This window comes from Xiphias gladius, chromosome 22 (genome assembly GCF_016859285.1).
Source record: "Xiphias gladius isolate SHS-SW01 ecotype Sanya breed wild chromosome 22, ASM1685928v1, whole genome shotgun sequence".
Taxonomy (NCBI): domain Eukaryota; kingdom Metazoa; phylum Chordata; class Actinopteri; order Istiophoriformes; family Xiphiidae; genus Xiphias; species Xiphias gladius.
This window is the reverse complement of record NC_053421.1, coordinates 18,477,578-18,499,918: the sequence shown is the minus strand read 5'-3', so window position 1 is coordinate 18,499,918 and position 22,341 is coordinate 18,477,578. Positions and strand designations below refer to the sequence as shown.

General features: G+C 42.5%; 2 protein-coding genes across 2 annotated transcripts; both read right to left on the bottom strand.

The window, feature by feature from the left end:
- Positions 1–221: 221 nt before the first annotated feature.
- On the bottom strand, positions 222–10,660 carry ntd5 (ntl-dependent gene 5). The gene is made up of 10 exons (XM_040117398.1): positions 10,586–10,660; positions 9,053–9,187; positions 8,440–8,631; positions 4,718–4,841; positions 3,978–3,997; positions 2,712–2,835; positions 2,130–2,206; positions 1,270–1,452; positions 811–1,008; positions 222–611 (listed from the first exon to the last, which is right to left on the bottom strand). Exons 1-10 carry the CDS (start codon positions 10,650–10,652, stop codon positions 529–531), a joined length of 1,203 nt encoding a protein of 400 aa, XP_039973332.1. The 5' UTR covers positions 10,653–10,660; the 3' UTR covers positions 222–528.
- A 934-nt stretch (positions 10,661–11,594) lies between these two features.
- On the bottom strand, positions 11,595–21,916 carry dbpb (D site albumin promoter binding protein b). The gene is made up of 5 exons (XM_040117964.1): positions 20,788–21,916; positions 20,323–20,612; positions 19,073–19,528; positions 15,195–15,454; positions 11,595–14,030 (listed from the first exon to the last, which is right to left on the bottom strand). The coding sequence occupies exons 1-5, from the start codon at positions 20,838–20,840 to the stop codon at positions 13,815–13,817; spliced, it is 1,275 nt and encodes a 424-aa protein (XP_039973898.1). The 5' UTR covers positions 20,841–21,916; the 3' UTR covers positions 11,595–13,814.
- Positions 21,917–22,341: the final 425 nt, after the last annotated feature.

Here is a 22,341-nt window from a genome sequence, read left to right as displayed (position 1 = left end):
AGGCTCAACAGAGGAAAGAGAGAGATCACACAGTGAGAAATCACAGAGTCAAGTCATAACGAGTTAGGCTACATGAAGGTATCATCAGAGGCATAACTGGTATAGCAGTTCTTAATGCATTATATTTATATATATATATATATATATATATATATATATATATATATATATATACACGTCATCATGGAGGCCTATGGATTGCAGTACGCACTGGCTCGAGCTGGGGGAAGATCAAACTAATACCTGCGGTTATAATTACGCCTGCAGTTTGATAGTGTGCAGGAGAGAGAGAGAGAGAGACAAAGGCCACGATGCCACAAGCGCGGTATAGACAACTTAGCCCGCTGATCCAAAGGAGAAAAAAAAACATTTCAGTGTATAACAGACCATGGTGGTTAAAGTTATGCAAAGCTGCAGAGTGGGGAAGGGCCTCCCTGGGGGACGGGTGCCGGGCGTGTAGCGGGAAGTTTTCATATTGTGACACGGTGTCGGGGGCGTTGGGTGGGCCGAGGTCAGACGCGCAGGCCGTCACTCCACATCGCCGGGCTCACACGCCTCAATCTCTGAGACCAGCCGATGGGGGAAGAGCTTATACTGCAACCACGTGGGCTCTGAAAGACGGAGAGAAGGCGCAACGGATATTGGGAGAGTCTCCAACTGTCAAGAACGTGAGGCGGTTCCTCTCACGCTCTTCTGACTGACACGCTGCAACAGACACAGATCATAGAGGGTTGTGTGTGTGTGTGTGTGTGTGTGTGTGTGTGTGTGTGTGTGTGTGTGTGTGTGTGTGTGTGTGTGACCCAGGCTTACCCAGGTAGCAGGCTGGCGGCTCCAGATTTCCATCGAAGCAGGTCTGGGTCGCCGTGAAGCTGCACTGCTTGCGAGGATGTTTGCAGTAGAACGCCACGTGTTCCCCGTGAGGAACCATGGCATCCGTAAGGTCAAACGGCCAGCGCTTCACGCCGCCAATCATCACGCGGCTTCTTTCAGCAGTGATGAGGCAGCGGGCTGCGAAAATGATCAGCGAGGTATCGAAAGTATAAACAAATGTCGCGTTGATCCTCATAAAAATTTTATTTACCTATGCATACTTGCACGTTTCTAGGCCTATGAGTATGTGTGTTTATGCAATTAGCATTTTCACACACATTGAGTGAACCATAAGAATTGAAATGCCTAGTTTTTATGTGCTTAAACCCCCCCACACACCCTTTAAATACATTTAAACTTAGTTTGTTTCTGGTGTCTCCACATGAGGCTCTCCCTCACCTCTGCAGTATGGGGGTGATGCGCTCCAGCTGCCATTCGACAGGCAGGTGACCCTCTGGGGTCCATCCAGGAGGAAGTTTTTTTTACAGAGGTAGTGGATTTCAAAGCCAACCTCATATTCAGTCTTCCGGACAGCCACCACGTAGCCCTGCTCCACCTCCGGAGGAGGCTGGCAGTACACTTCTAAGAGAGAGGAAAGAGCAGATTACCAGTCATCTTTTCCACTAAGTCTCTAGTTCCACTAATCTTTAAAAAAATATATAAACACTAGAGTTACCTCAAAAAAGGACAGAGACATTGGTGCTCAGTTATTGCTCAGCTCTTCTCCCTGCTCCTGATGTTGGTTTTAAAGTTAAACTGAAAACATGGAAACAATGCCTCTTTGGTTTTTTTCTTCCCTTTGACTTTAAGCCAGGGTCAGTTACATTCGTTTTAGCGTGATTCAAGAAGCATCCTGCACGAGTTTCCCGTTTCCCGCTATAGAGCAGGCCATGCAATGCCAGCTTTAGCCACAAGATGGCAGAAAAACACTGCGCAGCAGAGCAGTAGATCTGGAAAACTGAAGGTTTCAAGGGGTTTGTGTGTTTCTCTCTCCTTCTTTGATTCACTCTTTCTTATATCTGAACACACACACACACACAAACAAATGCACACTGCAAATGATGGGAAAACAAAAACGTTTCCGTCCTACAAACTACACACATTTGCAGGCTCCCAGTTCATTGACTCACGCTTCATCTGCTCCCGCTAACCTTGAAAGAGCCATGAAGTCATACTGAGTGTAAGGAGGATGTAACACATGCGCATGCTCACACACACACACACAGTATAGTCAGTTCAAGATACCACTGCACACTTACTTTTACAGATGGGGTGAGGATACTGCCAGGTCTGATTATCCTGACAAAAATTTTCACTGCTCCCCACTATATCGGCTCTGCGGGAGGAAAAAGAGAGAGTGATGGAGACAGATGGCGGCGTGGCATGCACAGTACTGACAGCTAAGGAGCTTCATTTAAATAAAAGTGATGAAAAAAGGTGTAAATGATTCCTTCTTCCACTCTGTCTCTCTTTCAGAGTGTCTCAATGTTGTGTGCACAGTTCTGGCTGACACATCCACTCAGGCTCATCTTACCCTGTGAGATGAGTCAGTGCGTACCGGGGAGTCAATACAAGATTAGACTGTAATGACCCAGTTAGCTCAATGGACAGATCGTCAGCTGGGAGATCAAAATGAATTCCGTGCCATTCATCGCTCAGCACCCGTCCCTCCCCAGCACTCCTCGTATTCAAGCCTTTGCTCCACTCCCTGCTTCTTCTTCACACTCCATCCCCGTCCTCTCCCTTTCCTCCCTTTCTACCGCTGTACCTTCTTGGGTTTTCAGAGCCTTTGCCCACGCACTCACAACATTAACCTCCCATCGCCCCACCCCCCTCCTCACCCAGACAAGCAGCTGTAGAGGATGAAAGATCCTACAGTAGCGTCGCCCTGGACGCTGAAGGTGTTGATGACTTCGTCGGGCAGAGGGCAGGTTTGGGCAGCAGCAGGTTCAGGTGACTGAGTCTCTGGAGGTCAGAGGAGAAAGGGAGGTTTAAGACAAACGAGCATCACATTATTGCATCTCTATGAAATAAGAAAAAGGTAAAAATTCAATTTTCCATTTTGTGCTGGTACCTTTTAAAAGATGAATAAAAGTTACATCTTCATATACCAGAGGTGGGATGTAACTACATTAAGTACATTTACTCAAGTACTGTACTTAAGTACAAATTATAGGTACTTGTACTTTACTTATTTTCATTTCACGTCACTTTTACTTCTACAAGCAAGCTATCGTTACAAGTTACTTAATGTTACCTTAGTATAATGGGCTTATACAATAAAGTACATTGTAATAGATGAACCTACCCAACAGAATATAAAATACTTAAAACTACTAATTAGTACTAGTAAAGTAGAGTATTATGCATCAGTATTAAAAATCCAATAATAATCCAGTAATATGGTATAAGGTTTGCGGACCATTTTCCTGCATTGAGTACTATACAGTTTAGGCCTACTTATGCTTTAAGTAGATTGAAGATACTTCTACTAATGTACTTTTACTCAGGTAACATTTTTGAAGCAGGCCTGGAGTATTTTTTTTATTGGTATTATAGATGTTGCAACTTCAACACAAGTAAACTATCTGAATACTTCTGCCACTGCTGAGTTTTCCCTGTCTTCTTCTACTTACAGTTGGGATGCTAATACTGCACATGTAACACTGATACACTTATGATTTATAAATAAAAGAAATTTAAAAAAGGACGCAGGGAAGAAGAAGTGAGGAGGATGCAGGGATAAAGTAAGAAATGTCCATCCTGCTGCCTCATTTGACCTGTATTAACCAAGGTTTCTATTTAGTTTTGTGACCCACAGAGGCGTTTCACCCAATATCTTGTTATATTTAAGTAGAAATAACTCTTCTTAGGTAATAAATCAAAGTTCGATGAGCCAGTGAAATGCGGCATCTCTCCACACAGCTCACAGCTATATCTGTGATTGTATAACACCTGGCACTGTTCATTCCTGGAAGTTTGAGTACCTCATGCTTGTGGAAATATAAATATCAAGAGTGGTGCTTGGAGAGAGGCTGAGCGACCCGAGCTCCATCAAGCGTGGGGTTTCGAGCTGAACGCGGCTTTGAAAGGCAGAGACAGCTTGCCTGAGGGCTGTCTTAGGTATCTTAGCGAAACAGAGAAACGTTAATATAAGAATGCACCTAGGGACCTATGGAGGAGGGAGAGTTACGAGTCTGTTTGGATGAGAGCCCGAAGCCCAGTTCTGTTTTCACATACCGCCTTCTCCTGCCTCTAACTGCTGCCACCCACACAGGCTGCAGCAACACACTGCTATGAAGCAGGTATATCAAATTCATCTTTTAAAAAATGATAAAATAGTGATTTTGCATGAACCACAGCGTTAAATACATAGCATTCTGATTGAGACTAAAGAATTAAAGGTCCAGTCAGGTACCATATAAGCCCTTTTCTGTGTTTTTACTCTGTTTTTCTCACACAAATACACACGCAGACATATCCACACACCACAAACTAATAGCCTGGAGCTGCATGCTTGTCCTTGGCTCTCATTGTAGAGAGAGACCTTATCAGAGGCCTCAGATGGAAGAGGATGAGAGGAGAAAGAGATGAGAGGAAAAGAGGATGAGAGAAGAGAGCAGAGGAGAGGAGAACAGGGAACAGAAAGGCCTGGAGCAGCATGAGCAAGAGAGCTCTCTGACTCTCCTGACTGTGATCTGTCGCCCACACACTCAAACACACACTCAAACACACACACGCACACACACACACACAGAAACTCTGTGACACATGTGCAATCACTCACTCACACAGCGTGCATGCAGCTCTGTGCCACTTTGACAGCACTCCGCCCACCCCTCCTCACCCAGACAAGCAGCTGTAGAGGATGAAAGATCCTACAGTAGCGTCGCCCTGGACGCTGAAGGTGTTGATGACTTCGTCGGGCAGAGGGCAGGTTTGGGCAGCAGCAGGTTCAGGTGACTGAGTCTCTGGAGGTCAGAGGAGAAAGGGAGGTTTAAGACAAACGAGCATCACATTACTGCATCTCCATGAAATAAGAAAAAAGTAAAAATTCAATTTTCCATTTTGTGCTGGTACCTTTTAAAAGATGAAGAAAAGTTACATCTTCATATACCAGAGGTGGGATGTAACTACATTAAGTACATTTACTCAAGTACTGTACTTAAGTACAAATTATAGGTACTTGTACTTTACTTATTTTCATTTCACCTAACTTTTACTTCTACTAGCAAGCTATTGTTACAAGTTACTTAATGTTACCTTAGTATAATGGGCTTATACAATAAAGTACATTGTAATAGATGAACCTACCCAACAGAATATAAAATACTTAAAACTACTAATTAGTACTAGCAAAGTAGAGTAGTATGCATCAGTATTAAAAATCCAATAATAATCCAGTAATATGGTATAAGGTTTGCGGACCATTTTCCTGCATTGAGTACTATACAATTTAGGCCTACTTATGCTTTAAGTAGATTGAAGATACTTCTACTAATGTACTTTTACTCAGGTAACATTTTTGAAGCAGGCCTGGAGTATTTTTTTTATTGGTATTATAGATGTTGCAACTTCAACACAAGTAAACTATCTGAATACTTCTGCCACTGCTGAGTTTTCCCTGTCTTCTTCTACTTACAGTTGGGATGCTAATACTGTACATGTAACACTGATACACTTATGATTTATAAATAAAAGAAATTTAAAAAAGGACGCAGGGAAGAAGAAGTGAGGGAGGATGCAGGGATAAAGTAAGAAATGTCCATCCTGCTGCCTCATTTGACCTGTATTAACCAAGGTTTCTATTTAGTTTTGTGACCCACAGAGGCGTTTCACCCAATATCTTGTTATATTTAAGTAGAAATAACTCTTCTTAGGTAATAAATCAAAGTTCGATGAGCCAGTGAAATGCGGGCTCCACACCTCTCCAAGCTCACAGCTATATCTGTGATTGTATAACACCTGGCACTGTTCATTCCTGGAAGTTTGAGTACCTCATGCTTGTGGAAATATAAATATCAAGAGTGGTGCTTGGAGAGAGGCTGGAGCGACCCGAGCTCCATCAAGCGTGGGGTTTCGGAGCTGAACGCGGCTTTGAAAGGCAGAGACAGCTCTTGCCTGAGGGCTGTCTTAGGTATCCGAAACAGAGAAACGTTAATATAAGAATGTAAAGGGACCTATGGGAGAGGGAGAGTTACGAGTCTGTTTGGCTGCGGATGAGAGCCCGAAGCCCAGTTCTGTTTTCACATACCGCCCTTCTCCTGCCTCTAACTGCTGCCACCCACACAGGCTGCAGCAACACACTGCTATGAAGCAGGTATATCAAATTCATCTTTTAAAAAATGATAAAATAGTGATTTTGCATGAACCACAGCGTTAAATACATAGCATTCTGATTGAGACTAAAGAATTAAAGGTCCAGTCAGGTACCATATAAGCCCTTTTCTGTGTTTTTACTCTGTTTTTCCCACACAAATACACACGCAGACATATCCACACACCACAAACTAATAGCCTGGAGCTGCATGCTTGTCCTTGGCTCTCATTGTAGAGAGAGACCTTATCAGAGGCCTCAGATGGAAGAGGATGAGAGGAGAAAGAGATGAGAGGAAAAGAGGATGAGAGAAGAGAGCAGAGGAGAGGAGAACAGGGAACAGAAAGGCCTGGAGCAGCATGAGCAAGAGAGCTCTCTGACTCTCCTGACTGTGATCTGTCGCCCACACACTCAAACACACACTCAAACACACACACGCACACACACACACACACACAGAAACTCTGTGACACATGTGCAATCCGCCCCCCACAAATACACATCTAATGTACACAAAAAAAAATCTACCTCTCTACCTCTCTCCAATAAACACACACACACACACACACACACACACACACACACACACACACACACACACACACACGAACAGTAGACACACATTTACACTCACTCACTCACACAGCGTGCATGCAGCTCTGTGCCACTTTGACAGTGATCTTCCGCCCACCGCCTCTCAACAGGCATGAAGGAGCTCTTCTCAAACTCTAACACACATGCAAAGGACACACAATACAAATGTTCTCATACATTCAAAACCCACCTACCTTCTGCCTGTCTCTCAGCAGGAGGATACTCTACAACAGCGCTGAGAATCGTATCCTTATTTCACATCTTTCAATAGATATAAAATCTCAAGGGCAAGACCGGGACCCAGCTGGGTTCAGGATTCTTAAGAAAGCAGGTTTAGTGTAGCTCCAGGTGTATGATCAATGCAGCAGGAGCTGACGGGTCGACACATGCAATAAGCAGTACACACTGTACTTTCAGATGCTGTACGTTGCTTAGATGTGTCTACATACTAAGAAGTATTGGTGGCTTTACTTCATGTACTGCTGTGCAGCCTTATGGTACAGTGGTAGAAGTAATAAGGCTGCAAAGCAGGAGGACAAGTTGTTTCTTTTGTTAGCCAGCTATTCAAGTTTAACATTTTTGATGTGTATTAAGAGAGAGAGAGAGTTCAAATGTTTCTCCACGATTATCAAAGGGCACAGTGGTCGGTTGTAACTCTTCTGTATTTTCTGAAAGAATTTATTTCAGCTGCTCATGAGTTTGTCTGAATCTGTTTACAGCTCCGTTCTGACCCTGGTGGCCTAAATAGGTTTATATTTACCTTTAGGTCACGTTTTAGGTCAAGTAAGAGATTGCAGAAGACCTATAGCACATAAAACATTAAACACAACATGAGTGAAGCTTATAATCAATTTATAAACTTAGATTTCTGCTGAAATTGTGTTCAAGAGGTTGCATTTCATCTTGTTATATTGTTAAGGCGTTAATTTGGGTTTTTGTTCTATTGTTTTGCTTTGTATCATATTGTATAGTATTGTTTTTCTGTCCACCCTTAAATAACAACACAGAATAACAAAACAGAAACACCTTACAGTCTAATTTTGTCTATGAGTAGACAACATATTACAAGCCATTACAATAACAACACAAACTATGGCCCAAAAGATTAACAAATATTTTAAACACATGTATGCAGTAGCAGAATATATAGATTTGTGAGCTGTACTGAACATAGAACCAGGACATATACATGCATACACATGCATGCATATGATCTACGTGCAAACGTGTATACAGCTTTTAACTCCTCTTTAAACTTATCATGGGTTCAAGAGTAAAAAATCTTCAGACTGCCAATATGACCAACTAAAGCTCTGGTTGCTATGGTGATGAGGATAATAGGTCCCAGTTGTGCAATGTCTCAGTTGACACAGTCACAGAGGGGTTTCATTCCTGAATATCCGTCTGTCTCTCTCTGTCTCTCTGGCTTGTGCAAACACAAACACAAGGAGATATGTTTATTCCTTGACCATCATTGACCCACACATGTACTGTACACATGCAGTCAACCTGTTGCCTTTGTTAAATAAAAGATATAATATTGAAACAAATACCACAGCATTCCTCCAGATGTTCATTACCTGTGTTATAAATTCCTGGTTATGAAGGGACCAGAAGTGGAGTGAGAAAGAACATTTTTCTTTTGAACTCATACCCACCTGTGCAGATGGGCTCGTCCCCGCTCCACTGTCGGTCACCTTGACAACGACGAATAGCGGCATCCAAGCCGCTGGGCAACTTGAATCCAGGCTTGCAGCGCACTTCGAGCAGGGCAGAAAAGGAGTGAGTGGGAGAGAGCAGGCGAGCTACTGAGTTTTCACTAGCGGGCAGAGGCCAGGCACAGGTACGACCTTAGGAGAAAAGAGATGATCCAGAGCAAGGAGAGAGGAGAGCAAAGGGGAGAGAGGGAACAAAACATTTTATCAGAAAGTGCTAGATTGTTCCTTGTACAAGAGAAATTTAATGGTTAGCACTAAACCACTTTAAAAGAGCACTAATGAGGTTGTATAACTAGACTGGATCCTTGCACAGTGCCCCCTTTTACAGTGCGCAAGCATAATAAAAAGCCTGTGTTCAGCACTGGCATAGAGCGCATTTTGAGGCCAGATTTTGTGCATGACCAAGGCTTTTATTTTCCAGGGAAAACACACACACACACACAGATGTATGTTGGCACAGCTGCGTATACAAACACACAAACACTTTTAATGACTGAGCCCACAGTGGTGTTCACAGTGACGACTGAGGGCACACATGCATACAAATAGTTACCTGGAGCCACACAGCTGAGACCACACTGGCCGTCACACAGACACTGGCGCTTGCTGCCGCAGTCTCTGTCAGCTTTGCAGGGCCGAGGACACATCCTCCTCCTCTCCTCTCCCAGAAGTCTCTCCGGACACGATTCTGTTGTGATACAAAACACACTATCACACTGCTGCAGTAATTGGCCCTTTGTTTATTTCTACTCCATTCACGGCCCCTCGTAAAATCCGCAAACAGTAAGGGCCGTAAATGAGATTTTGTTTGCCAATTCTGCTTTGTTGTCTGTTTGAAGGAAAGTAATTTCAGTGTGGGTGACCGGGCAAACATTTGCCACCCAGGTTGAGTGAGTATTTAGATGGCAGCCATTCACCTATCAGTCTTGGTTTTTATAGAAAAGTGAGTGTTAAAGATTGATTTTGTGCATTGTGATTGTTGTGTATTTTCTCAGTAGAGAGAATGTTTACAATGCAGTGCATAATTGAACTGGATCAGTCTATAGGGCTACTCTAGTACCTACAGCCCGTCCTTATTTCCCTCACTTCTCCATATGTACTCCATCACACAGTATAAAAACCAAATCCTCCAGTTATTTTACAATGCACGCTAATATCGACACACCCTCAATGTCCAGAACATTTGATGGGGAGCAGCAGGAAGGAAAAGGGGGAAACAGACGAGGTTCCCCATTATTCATTTCTGAGAATGAAAACATGTGCGCTACTCTATTCACTCTGCCCACAGCACGTGTGACTACAAACACACATGTGCTGCGCTTATGCTCGCACAATCGTTCAAAAATAGCATGGAGACGTAATGCACAGTACATACATGTAGCACCTATAAGATTGGAAATTTAAATGATTACTGCATATCACGAAATATGGGCCAGTATTATGGACGACCTAGAATCACCTGTGGAGGTGTGTGAAAGGTCAGTGATGATCCAACACAGATAATGTATCCACCAAAATGTATAAACCATTTGCCATAACTTTGTGCAACCAAAATTTGCATTGTGAGGGAAAACTGGCATCTCAAGATTAAAAAAGAAAACAAAAACAGGAGTAAACATTTATATACATATATAAACATTTATAAATAACTTAACTTTACTTGACATGACTTACTCATCAGTACTGTATATTACTGCCAATCCAGATTAGTGATTTTTTTCTATTTCAAAATGAACATTATTGATTCAACTGAGTGCTTTTCAATCTGTTGACTGGGAGCAAAATTGCACAGTTTGATTCTTAGTTAGCGCTAATGATAATGTGCATCTGTTTGATAATTTGCACAGACCCAAAACCTGGCTACATGATCATCTTTACATCAAAATAAAATCTAAACTGCAACAAATCTCAAGGTGGAGAGTCAAGCTGGTCAATAATTGCACTGCCCAAGGACATTCAATTAATATATGGTCATTCCCCGTGTATTCCCAGTATATAGTGACAGTCTTGAATTGTGTTCATTGTGTATGCAGGGGTCACTGTGAGGATAAGTGACGTGAGTGATGTAAAGAGTCAGAGGGCTCACCTGAAGTCTGCAAGGACACCATTCCAGTCAAAACCCACAGGGAGAGGAGCAGCAGTGCACAGTCCATCCTTGAAGCCAGGCCTCAGACGATATGAGGGAGGGACGCACAGACACAGCATTTTTAAGGAAGGGGGGATAAAGGGTGTGAGAGGGGGGAGAGAAAGAGCCAGGGAGAGAGAGTGATAGAAAGAGAGAGAGAGAGAGAGAGAGAGAGAGAGAGTACAGCCCAGGAGCACACATCTGGTTTGCGTTGAGGAGGAAAGAAGTGGGGAAAATTCCAGTCTGAAGGACCTTTCACCCATTTCTGTTGAGACAGCAGATAAAGTGGATGACATATAAATGGCTGCTGCCCCCAACACACAATAAACAAACCGGAGTAAACAAACAGGAAATCCTATCAGTGGAGGAAATTGATACTTTACCTGATGTCATGAGTGCACCATTTTCTCTCAATACATCCAACCATGCAGCCTGGTGTGACTTATGTCTTTAATTATTTAATGATTTTTAGGCCAGTTTAGTCAAGTGTATTGTTTAATCATACCCCCTTCACAATGAAATAGACTGTAATATTCGACCCCAGCTGCGTTGAAGAATAGCTCTATTTCTGAGCACTATATCCCCATAAACAGTTTTTAATTTAGAAAAGTGTAAAATACTCATTAAATGTCCAAGGGAAGTTCGTATTGCCTCTGTTGGGCAAGAATACATATTTGGACCGCTCTGCCTATTAAAGGAATGTACACAATGTAAAAAACACAGGGCGGATATAAAAACAAGTAGTCTTGAGACATTTCACCACATATTATAGTCTGGTTATCAGGCTTAAGTGATAAATAAAGTAGCATTCTTCATAAAAATTTGACTGCTGTTGCCCATTTTGCTGAAGTACACTGGGCTTTAATTCAAGTTCAAGTACACAAAGCTAAACAGAGGAACCCAGACCAACTACCCAATAAACTTGTGATGAAACACGTGAGAAAATCAGAGCAGTAGTGAATGAGAACAATCTTTTATTGGTGTTTTTGGGAAATCTCAACTACATCCAAATATCCAGCACTGAGTATGCTGGGCACCATGGACACCACTGATGCAGCAGGCCAGTTGTAGTTCAATTAGAGTCACTAAAAGATTTATCAACCATATCTGTGAGGATATTAGAGACTAAATCCTGTTGGGAGAGCAAACAATCACTGATTGAGGTGAAAAAGGCTGAAATAAACCAACAAGGAGCATATCGACAGTGTGCATAGTCCATACACCGCTGGGGAACAGAAGAAGTCAACTTGAAAGGTAAAGTAAGTCTGCATGAGCATCATGTTCAAGTTACTGAGCCACGTTTGTGGAAATCCATGGTCAAAGAAACCAAGGTGGCAGTAGTGTCTGTAGCAGAAGTGAGTAATGTTGAATGTCTGGATGTCCGGGACAGGATGCAAATGGCAGAGATTGAGGGGTTTTTTTTCATTTAAATAGTCTTTCTGAGGAACAATGAAGATCAAAAATGTTTCAAGGTGCAACAGATCATGTCCATCCAAAGAAAGAAAATTATTCAGTAATATAGAACAGCAACAATAAGAGGGATAATCATCATAATCATAACAATTATAATAGCAGTAATGGTAACTATTCATCATGGTCATTAACGGGATTAAAATCACACTCTATTACTAGTCATCCCTCCCCCAGGAAAATAACATAGTGTACCATGCCCCTGTGTAGATGATGTGGGTACACAGAGAAGTTTATAGATACAGTAAAAAGTAAAGAGTAATAACAGGAGTAAACAGTAAGGAAGGAGCAGTATTGAAAAAAGCACTAAATAGCAACAAGCTTTGTGGATCAACATAGGAAATTTTGGCTTTTATTCCTCCCAGAAATCTGAGAAATTAACACCATTCCACTCAATGGGGGTACTCGACCCATCTCCTGGAATACATCAAATACACAAAATAGTATAGGCCTATCCAATATACACAACATTTCTCCCCCCCATTCTAATGCTAATTAAAGTGTGTTCATAAAGTACAGCAAAGTAACAATGTGCGTTTTACTGGGAAGGTTGATTACTATTTCAGAGTACGTTACAACACCGAGCTTTAACTATCTCTATGTACTGTCGAGGTACAAGAGAGACACGGGGACAAAATGTTATGGGAAGAGTTTGCACATAACTGTGAGGGGATTGCAGACAGAAATAGAGAAGCTGGAAATATAAACAGAGGAAGAGAAATGTCCTATCAATTCAAAGAGAGGATCAAGAGGAGCAGAGTAACCCAGGGCACCACAGCAGGCTCTCACCTGCTTAGGTGAGATACGAAACACCAGAGTAGATTAAAAGCACTACACTGGGATAGAGAAAAAAAAAGATAGAGTCAAAGATACACGTATGGGCTAGAGAAGGATGTACCAATCTCATTTCTGAGACCAAGGTACAAGGAGCTAATGTTGTTGGGGAAATGGAGTCAATGGAAATAGCGTGAAGTATTAAAAAAGAACAAACAAGACTGGACAGGACAAGTGTTGAGGATAGTGCTGGACTGTTTACATGGTGTCTCCTCATGTCTCTCATTCTGCCTCTCTCTAGCATGCCCATCCCCAGTGACCAAAACATAACAGGAAAAAAATTAAGTGCTTGAGTAAAATCCACAAAAATGTTGAACTATACGATTTTACGATAATTTTGCTCTCTATATTACAATTGTTACATGCGTCCTCGCCCCTGCTGCTGCGTCCTGACTACAACAATCAAGTTGAAAAATACCCATCGATGGCTGACCACCTGTTAAACGTCTCTTGGTTCGTCCATAATAAAAAGATATTTACCATAGCTTTCCCCCATCTCTATGTCCCAGTCATGTAGAAAATATACAAAATTATTCTCCAAATTTGCTCTCCCTCTAATTTTTCAGAAGTATTATAAAAATATACAATTCTCCAATAACAAAACTCTTAAAAGTCACATCTTTCATCTGTTAAATTATTATCTCCATCCATTGCTTTTAAGAGCTGACACCTCAACAAAAGAAGACACCTGAGCTTCAATACACAAACCTTCTCCTTGTCTTATACATTCATCATCATAATCATCTTCTTCCTCATCATCATCATCATCATCATCATCATCATTATCCTGACCCCATTCTGTCCATCATGCCACCCCAAAAATTCAGAGTCTTAAATTTAATCCAGCTTATATTCCTCCTCTTCCTGATTTCGCTCCATGCCATCATCACTGGTCAGCGAGACGGTTCTCGTATTTACTAAGGATGTTGCGACAGCGGCCCAGTTCCTTCCGCATCTCGGCCACTTCTTGTCGGAGCGCGGCGTTCTCTCTCTCCAGGTAGGCAGCACGTACGGATATCTGGTTCTCCTTGAGACGGCGAGCATCTCTGGAACGCTTTGCTGCTTCGTTATTTTTATACCTCCTGGTCCAGTACTTCTCATCCTAAAAGAGGACAAACAAAAATAGTATATATTGATTATTTCGGCATCTACCAATGTGATCCATTTACCATTGTTGATCAGGGAATTAAATCATTATTAGCTAGAAGTATTTCAATGAAATGATTAATGAACAGTCAGACTTGTTTCTCAAGGAGTGCATAGTGCTTTTGTACTGCTAAACTCCTGTTATTGGTAATGTGGGTGTTTGGCCATGAATGAGCGTGGGACATGTTCCTTTCACATACCTCATCCGCAGCACTAAGTTAATGTCTGAGAGTAAATAAAATATGCAAACAACCTACATGTCCCGTATCCCACTACTGAGAAAATGACATACAGCTTCAACACACTCAGTGTGATTTACTGTCAAATATTTTATGCTCTTCCATAAACCTCTTACTATTACTATTACTGTGAATAATCCAATTTTTAAAAACTTGTCAAAACTAACATATATCTCTTTTTTGTCTTTGTTGCTGTTATTTCTCCTTCTTAAATTCTATTTTGTTGCTCTAGTGTTTGTTATTATTCTGTTTCTTTGATACTTAATGCTTTTATTGTAAAGCGCTGAAAAATGTTACATAAATAGATCTTTACTTATTTACTTCCAGTGTTGAGTCTAAATCTGCCATTTTACTTACAAAATGTTAGTCCAGACCCCTGTACGTACCTATGGAGTTTTCTTAAGTTAGTCATCTATGCTCTCATATTACCAAGTTCTGTTTTCAATGTGTGTGCTTTCCCTTAATTTAAAAATATGTACCTTAGAATCAATTAAGTTGGTTATTGAGCAAAAATGCCAAACATTTTCCAGTTTCAGCTTCTAGCAGCAGTATTTGCTGCTTTTCCCTTAGTTATATCACTGTAAATTAAATATGTCTGGGTTTTAGACTGTTGGTCAAACAAAAGAAGCTATTTGAGGACATCGCCTTCAGCTCTGACAAACTGTGTTGGGCATTTTGCCCTACTTTCTGACATTTTGTTGAGAAAACAATGAATCAAGTAGGCTAAAGTAGGAATGAAACCTAGAATTACATTTTCCCTTTAAATTCATGTTATGTGCCTTCAAATTAGCTGATCGTGGCCTTACCTGCGCAGGTGCTAATTGACCACCACTGCTCAGAATTTGACTGCTACTGCAGTGAACACTTCAGAGTTCACTCACCTTCATGTTATCAGGCACCAGGATCTTGCGGGCCTTCTTGATCATTGGCTGTGGCTTGAGCTCCTCTTCGCTGAAAGAGTGCCTCCTTGGGTCGAAGTTCTGCTGGCTAGAGACGCTGGACATAGCAATGTCCGAAGGATCCATGTCAAACATTCCAATTGCATCCGGCCCGTTGCCCGTGGGCGTCAGCAGAGGTGGACAGGAGGACGAGGATGAGGACGAGGGTGACTCACAGGACTCATTCATACTCGTTTGACTCCCTGGAATTACAAGGATGAGAAATATGTATCACATGCTTTTTATCAAACTACATTTAAAGTGAAACTGATTCTCCTGTCAAACAAACAGTACATAGAGGAGCTGATGACAGCAGCCCAATGTGATTGTAATACAGACACACGCAGCATTTCATCACGATGACCACCAGATGGAAGCAGAGAGCTTTGTTCTTGATGTTATAAACAACATTCCTTTGCCCTTAACAGATTCCAAAGAACTGAGGAGGTTTTTCAATCAGATTTCATGAACAACAAGATTTCAAGGGTAGTGTAATGTTTAAAGAATATTCTGGGAATGTGCCCTGCACATACATATGATACAATTATATAGTATACTGTATATAAACGTACATTTTTAGCATACAGATAAACAGATATTATGGAGTTACAGGTTGCTGTAGCAAGTAATACTCATCAGTGCAAAGCTCTAGCTTTTCCAAAATATACTTCTGTAAAATAGATCACATCTGGCTAAACTATTCAATGTCGAGTACTTCATACTACATCGGCACAAAGAACCCTTGATCTATAGGATTTATTACAAACCTAAAAACTGTCAATAACGGAAAATCCAAATCATAGTGGTCTCAATGTATCTCTCATTTCATACAGTACTAGTTTAAGGAAAGCATAACCATAGTCCTTATATGCCGTTGACATTGTGAGTATTCTCCTTAAGCAACCTACTGTGCAAACCAATGTTTTGACAAACTGACAAATAACCATAGCTAAAAGAAATCAACTGGTTCAATCAGTGCATGATATTGGCTTCTTTTATCAATCAAACCATTGAATAATTCTGATAGACCAAAGCCAACATCCAGAACTAAAAATCAATATGGAAATCTAAAAGTGGAAATGTTATGTAACTTTCTACCCCTCCCCTTAAAACCAGTTTCTTTAAGTGGGGCCAGTATAGGGCTATACCTCACCCCACCCCCCTTTAAGGTCCAATGCACCTTACTCGACTGACTTTCCTTCCCAAATAGGAGCACAAAACTCCCCTCAACTCTGCCTATATCTCCATACACAAATAGCTCAATCAACATCCTTGTAATAAATACTGTCAAATTCAATAATAAATAACGAGATGTCCGAATTAAGGCTTTAAGCTATATCAAAATCATAGAGTAATGTCAGTTTGGAGTGTGTTAACTTAAAAGCGATTGCAACTTTTGGAATTCTTCAATTTGGCAAAGGGGGCATTGTCAAAAAGTACCACAATAAACGCTGAACACAGAGAACATGAGTTAAAGCTCAGGGATAGATGGACACCTAACAGGCTAGCTACTTAACACCACAACACAACAGTCTTACAAATGACCCCAGAACTGCATCAACAAAACCTGTACACCTTAAGTTACACAAAGCTGGTAATTTATGCGGACTTCCAATGTGGAAACATAAAAGTACATAATTTGGTGTAATGGGCAAAAATCTTTAACATTGAGTGGTGGGAGGAACAGGCAGGCTGTTGATTGGAGAAAAACAAACCCATCCCCTCTGTCTATATGTGTTGCTACCTGTTAGACATGTTATCTGTGGATCGGTAATATACGAGCAGGGGAACACATGAGTAATGGCTGTACAATGGCCAGGTAATATGAGGGCAAGTTTTTCACTCCAGGTGCCCACTAAAGTGCAAACTGTTCCTAAATGATGTTCCCATGTTCCACAATGACAGCGCCTCCATAACACTGAAAAACAAATTAAAGAGTGTTTTCACAGACACCAAGATGAAGTCAAGCATGTCCCATAGTACATAATCGGCAGGTCTAAACGTCACTGAATCTTGGTTTGGATAACAACCAAGTGCCATGGTGGCCAGATAAGAAGCTTTATTTTTCCTACTTATGACTAGTCCACCAGGTTACAATGATTTATGCTGCTTAAACCCGACAGCAGGGACTACTCAGTGCCACCACCTGGTGTAGTGATTTGTTGGAATGAAAATGTACAAAGTCTCAGATCTCCTGTGGTATATGGTTGTCCTCTCTGCTTTTTGGGAAGCTCTGGAGCGCAGACCTGCAAAGTAGATTTGGTGCATTGTTGTCCACGTGTCTCAGCCCGCAGAAAACAGGAGAAAGGGTCGAATGTGTGACTACATGAATTTCAGGGCTCGCACAAGAGCATTTCAATAAGGGCTGAAGCTGCTGTGAAGGCGAACAGTAGCCCTACTCCTTCTTAGGTACCTAATATAATCATATGTTGTTAGATGTTGCTCCATTTAATATTTATGAAGCAGGTGTTGCTCAGGCCCCTTTACAATACCACAGATTAGAATACAGCTTCTCTAGTTTCAAGTTGTAGGAGAGATGATGAGAATTACAACTTTAGCAAAGTCACCTCAGCCAAATAATACTAACTTTGAGACTCAACAGTATTTTGTTTTTAAGCAGTAAGACTTTCATTTGTTTTGTAAATAGTATCCTCATTCTTATCATGTAATTATAATATTTAATATAAAGGGGTTGTAATCAAAATGTATGGGCCTTTATCATGCAGTATAAATGCATTATCAGTTCATGAACATGCACTTTGTCACTGAGGGACTGAATTAAAGGTTCTGCGTCAGTATCCCAAACGATATAAAATTCTCTTCTAGATATGAGTGTACTTGGTGTCATTCATTGGTGAACAAATGTTCAGTTTGAAGTCCAGCAGTCTCAGGGAAACTCTTCCTGTTGCTCAGTCTGTCCCTCCCCCTGTGGGCTCCTCCTACATGTCTACTGGCCCTGCCTCTAGTTCTCTCACTCCAGTACTCTCAGCCTCTGCACGTGTACTGACGCGTGCACATGGCTGTGGCCTGTGAAGTGGGGAGAGATTTAAAGACACGCAACCGCAAACACTCCACACACATCTCTCCCTCTGTACTGCTGTTGTGGCCCAAGCAGCACATTAATAACTGGCTGTGAGTGAATGCTGATTGTGTTGTACACTGCAGTACATAGATCACATGCCAAACTAAACCAAACCTCCTGGTCATTGCTATGAGATTGATTCATCAAATAGCTCAGGACTTCTATCTTTACTGCACCTATTTTTTCCAAATCCTCCACCTCTCTTAGTGTTATTTCTCCACGTCTCCCTGATACCTCCTCCACTATTAATCCAACACCATGCTACAATATGGAAAAAGCAAATTTCAGTCAATGTTAAGCAGCCATTTCTAAACTCTGTGTTTTCTGTCAAATTGACTTTGCATTTAGAGCCATGTGACTGCATCTCCTGCCTTCAGTTTGACCCCAAAGGACAGAAAAATGCTTTGTCAACATGGCATTTCTTATAAACTAAAAGAAAAATCAAAGTGCTGAATCACTAGCCCATGGGAATGTTTTCACACCACATAACCTTGATTGCATCTCAACCATTACTGAATTGTAGGGTCTAGTAGTCTGATATCAGTGGCAAGGGACAATTTGTCTCTTTCAGCTTGTCAAGTTTGCAGTACCCGCTTCCATGCTGTTGCTGTTGGGAGCTGATATGGACAAACCTTGAAGAATGAACTGTCCTTGTTATTTATTTTTTACTTTTTTACTCTCTGGTTCAACTGTCTATCTATTCCCTCAAGAACAAAGTGCTCCATGTCATTAAACTCACCATGCAGACAGTCGGTTCCCCCTGCAAGGCTCTGCGGCTGGGCCACCTCCAAACCAATGAGGGATGGGGAAGAAGAGGACGAGGGTGAAGAGGATGAAGAGCCAGGTGGGGATGAGGGCGGTAGGCATTGGGAGCTCTGGCTGGGCACAGCTGATGGGGAGCTCTGTGAGGGGATCTGGGCTGAACTGGAGCTGTTGTTGTTATGCATGCTTCCCATTCCATTTTCGGTAAGAAACTCCTCCAAGTCCATGTACTGAAGCTGGAAGAGGCCCCCATCCGCAGGCAGGGTGCGATCCCACAGGAGAGGCCCCAAAAACTGGTTGAAACTTCCTCCTCCATTTCCACCACCCCCACCTCCTCCACAGCCATTACTGTTATTACTGTTGCCTATTCCACTGCCACTCCTCATGGGGCACACTCCCAAGGAGTCCTCATCAAGGTCCAGTCTGTCTTTGTCTGCCACAGAGTGGAAGGTTGAGTCATTATTAGTTCAGGATGAAGACGGTGAAGATTATCTTTGGTGTGACTTTAGGTGTTTTTCAGTACATAAGAAAGTTCTATCACCAAAAGGGTTTTTATTAGCTATTTTAGTCTGGCCTCTGATAATTAGATGCAAACATTAACTCTCCATATTTGTGCAGAACTAAATGGGCTGGCACGTGTATCCATAAGATGCACTTCTTCAAAATCGCCCTCTCTCTCTATCTCCCATACACACAAACACAAATACACGCTCACAGATGGACCAGATGGTAGCTGAATTGCAGCATTAAGCAAGAGCTGAAACCAATTTGTTGTCATAACATATACGTAAGCTCCTCAACAAATCTCACAATAACTGAAGATACATTCTGGCACAGCAAGCAGCCCGAACGCATGCCTGCACAGTACTACAGCTGAACCAAAACATGTTCTCACTCATTGTAATCTGGATCTTAATTTGAAGCCGCAGCAGGAATAATAATCCAGGTGAATACTCAGAAGGATCATGGAAGAGTCGTCATAAACATGTGTGATGGTGAATCAGATTTTCGTGTGAAAATCTTTGCCATTAAATACAAATATCATTTGTTATATAAAATGCTACATATTTGTGTTACAATAACAACAGCAGTGGGTGTGTGTGTGTGTGTGGGGGGGGATTTATTCATGCTCTGTCATTGCATATATTGTATCAGGTGCTAGTGCTGCACATACAACATTAACAACAATGACATTATATTAATTCATCAAACGAGAGACTTTCTCACCTTTTGCATCACAGGGGTTTTTTAAACGCTGGTCTCCCTTCATGGGGTGCTGCAAGAGGGATTTCAGACCTGCCATAGAGTTGAGATGCCCCCCTGTGAGGGAGCCCGCAGGCTGAGTACAACTTCCAAACTGTGGGCTTGCGCCGGCTGGGAGGTCGGGGGTCGGAAGCTGTGAGAGCTGCCTGGACATCCTGGACCAGATGGGGTCGCAGAGAGACACCTGGGGCACTTCAAGGGGCGAGGCTATCTGACTAGAGTACCTACCAATAGGACAAGTATGCTGGATGACTCTGCATGTGTGTGCAGGAGGGGTGGGGGTGGAGGGTAGAAAGGGAGAGATAGTTTTGAGAAGTGTCCATGTGCAATAGAGCAACCTTTGTATTGTAATAACAAGTATGACCATTGTGTTAATGACAGCTTTATAACACTTTGAAACTTCCGTTAAATAACACATGCAACTTTTACCTTTCCTTTGTAGTTATGAAGAGTTCCTTATTTTGTTGCATTAATATTTTCATCTAAGTATTCCATTGTAGCAGTATGTTGTTAAAACTGTGCAGTAGATCACGCTGTTATTCTCGGAGGACCAGTGTGGGAGGGACAGTCAGACCATCTGAGCAGGAATACTGTCCATATAAAAAAAAAATGCAAAGGCGTAAAAAAAAATTGAGAATGAGACCCACGGTATGCACGGACGGGAAAACGATGCAATTAAAAACTTGTAATCTCCCGAGTCAATCGTCCGGTGTTCAAAAACAAGAACCCAAAATAGTTGTATGGCAAACCTCCGTCAAAACAAAACGACCGAAGAGACCCAGTGTGTACAGAAAAGCACACACACAGCGACGAAAGCAGTGGCTGAGTTGGTCAGATGACAAGTTGTATTGGTGTTTCTGTCCTCTCTGCTGTCGCGCTCTGCTGTCCGTCGGAGGGGGGGAGGAGGAGGAGGAGGAGGAGGAGGGGGTCGTTTCCTCTTTCTCTGTCTGTACTTTTGTGCATCCGGTGGATCCAGTCACGGGCGCACGAGCTCGGGTCTGTGTCTGGGCCGCGCGACGTACACGTCCGACCGTCCTCTCTCGCTCTCTCTCTCAGCTGGAACGGACACGGGCAGTTCATGTGACGTCACACCTCGCGGAACAAGCTAGCGGGGCGCGAGAGGGGCGGGGGCCGCGTTTAGCAGATCTCTCAGTCCTCGCTCATTATTTATGAGACACACCTACCCTCGTGCCACATCTCGAGGAGAGGCGGCTGTTTGTTTTGTCTGACAGGTACAAACACGGTGACTTCTCCCAGTTTGTTTTAAACTGCAGCAGTGAGGACGGCAATTAGTTTTAGCTTCAGTATGATGACAGAGTCAACTGTCTCTACACGCCTGGCCCCTGCCATCCAAAGTAACCCACGTAGTCATGTTCAGGATTACTGGCTCAAAACATTGCCCATCTCTATTCGAGCATACTTCGGCCATTCTGTAATAATCGGGGGAGTGCTGCATAGCTTTTCCAGTTTCCTTGTAATCCACAGAAAACGTGAGTGCGCCGTTTTTTTCAGGCGAGAGGAACGCTTCAGCACGTTGCCTCCCGGCGTACAATAGCTGTTCCAGCTCACGTGTGTCAGGCACGCGGAGACGAGGCCTGGACGCTCGCGGCTCCGGCTCCAATTGGCGTCGGTAACTCGTTGCTCCGCCCACGGCGAGCTCCTATTGGCCAGAAATAGGTCGATTAAACCCGCCCGCTCGGATTCCCCTCATGCATGCCCCTGCCGCGTGAGACCAGTTCGAAACACAAAAAGCGCGAGGGGTTGTCTAGTCTACTGTACAGCACATGCAAAACATAGCGCGCCGCAGGAATTCACCTCTTTGTGTTTTTTCCAGAGTTGGCATGCAAAAGCTGACAAGTAAATAGTTGGCAGACTTAAGTCATCACACAGCTCAACGCTTTAGTGAATAATACAGAGTCCATATGAATATTATGCACTAGGCAGGAATAATATTGAATGTCACTGTGCTGTCAAGTAGGGATC

Excerpts from the sequence above, each read along its gene's own strand:
- ntd5 (XM_040117398.1), bottom strand. The coding sequence starts at position 10,652 with ATGGACTGTGCACTGCTGCTCCTCTCCCTGTGGGTTTTGACTGGAATG. Across the intron at positions 2,836-3,977 it reads ATACCTAAGACAGCCCTCAG|AGACTCAGTCACCTGAACCT; the intron begins GCAAGCTGTCTC and ends TCTGACCTCCAG. Across the intron at positions 1,009-1,269 it reads ATCACCCCCATACTGCAGAG|CCCGCTGCCTCATCACTGCT; the intron begins GTGAGGGAGAGC and ends TCATTTTCGCAG.
- dbpb (XM_040117964.1), bottom strand. The coding sequence starts at position 20,840 with ATGAAAATATTAATGCAACAAAATAAGGAACTCTTCATAACTACAAAG. Across the intron at positions 20,613-20,787 it reads TTCATAACTACAAAGGAAAG|AGTCATCCAGCATACTTGTC; the intron begins GTAAAAGTTGCA and ends ACACACATGCAG. Across the intron at positions 14,031-15,194 it reads TGGTGCCTGATAACATGAAG|GATGAGAAGTACTGGACCAG; the intron begins GTGAGTGAACTC and ends GTCCTCTTTTAG.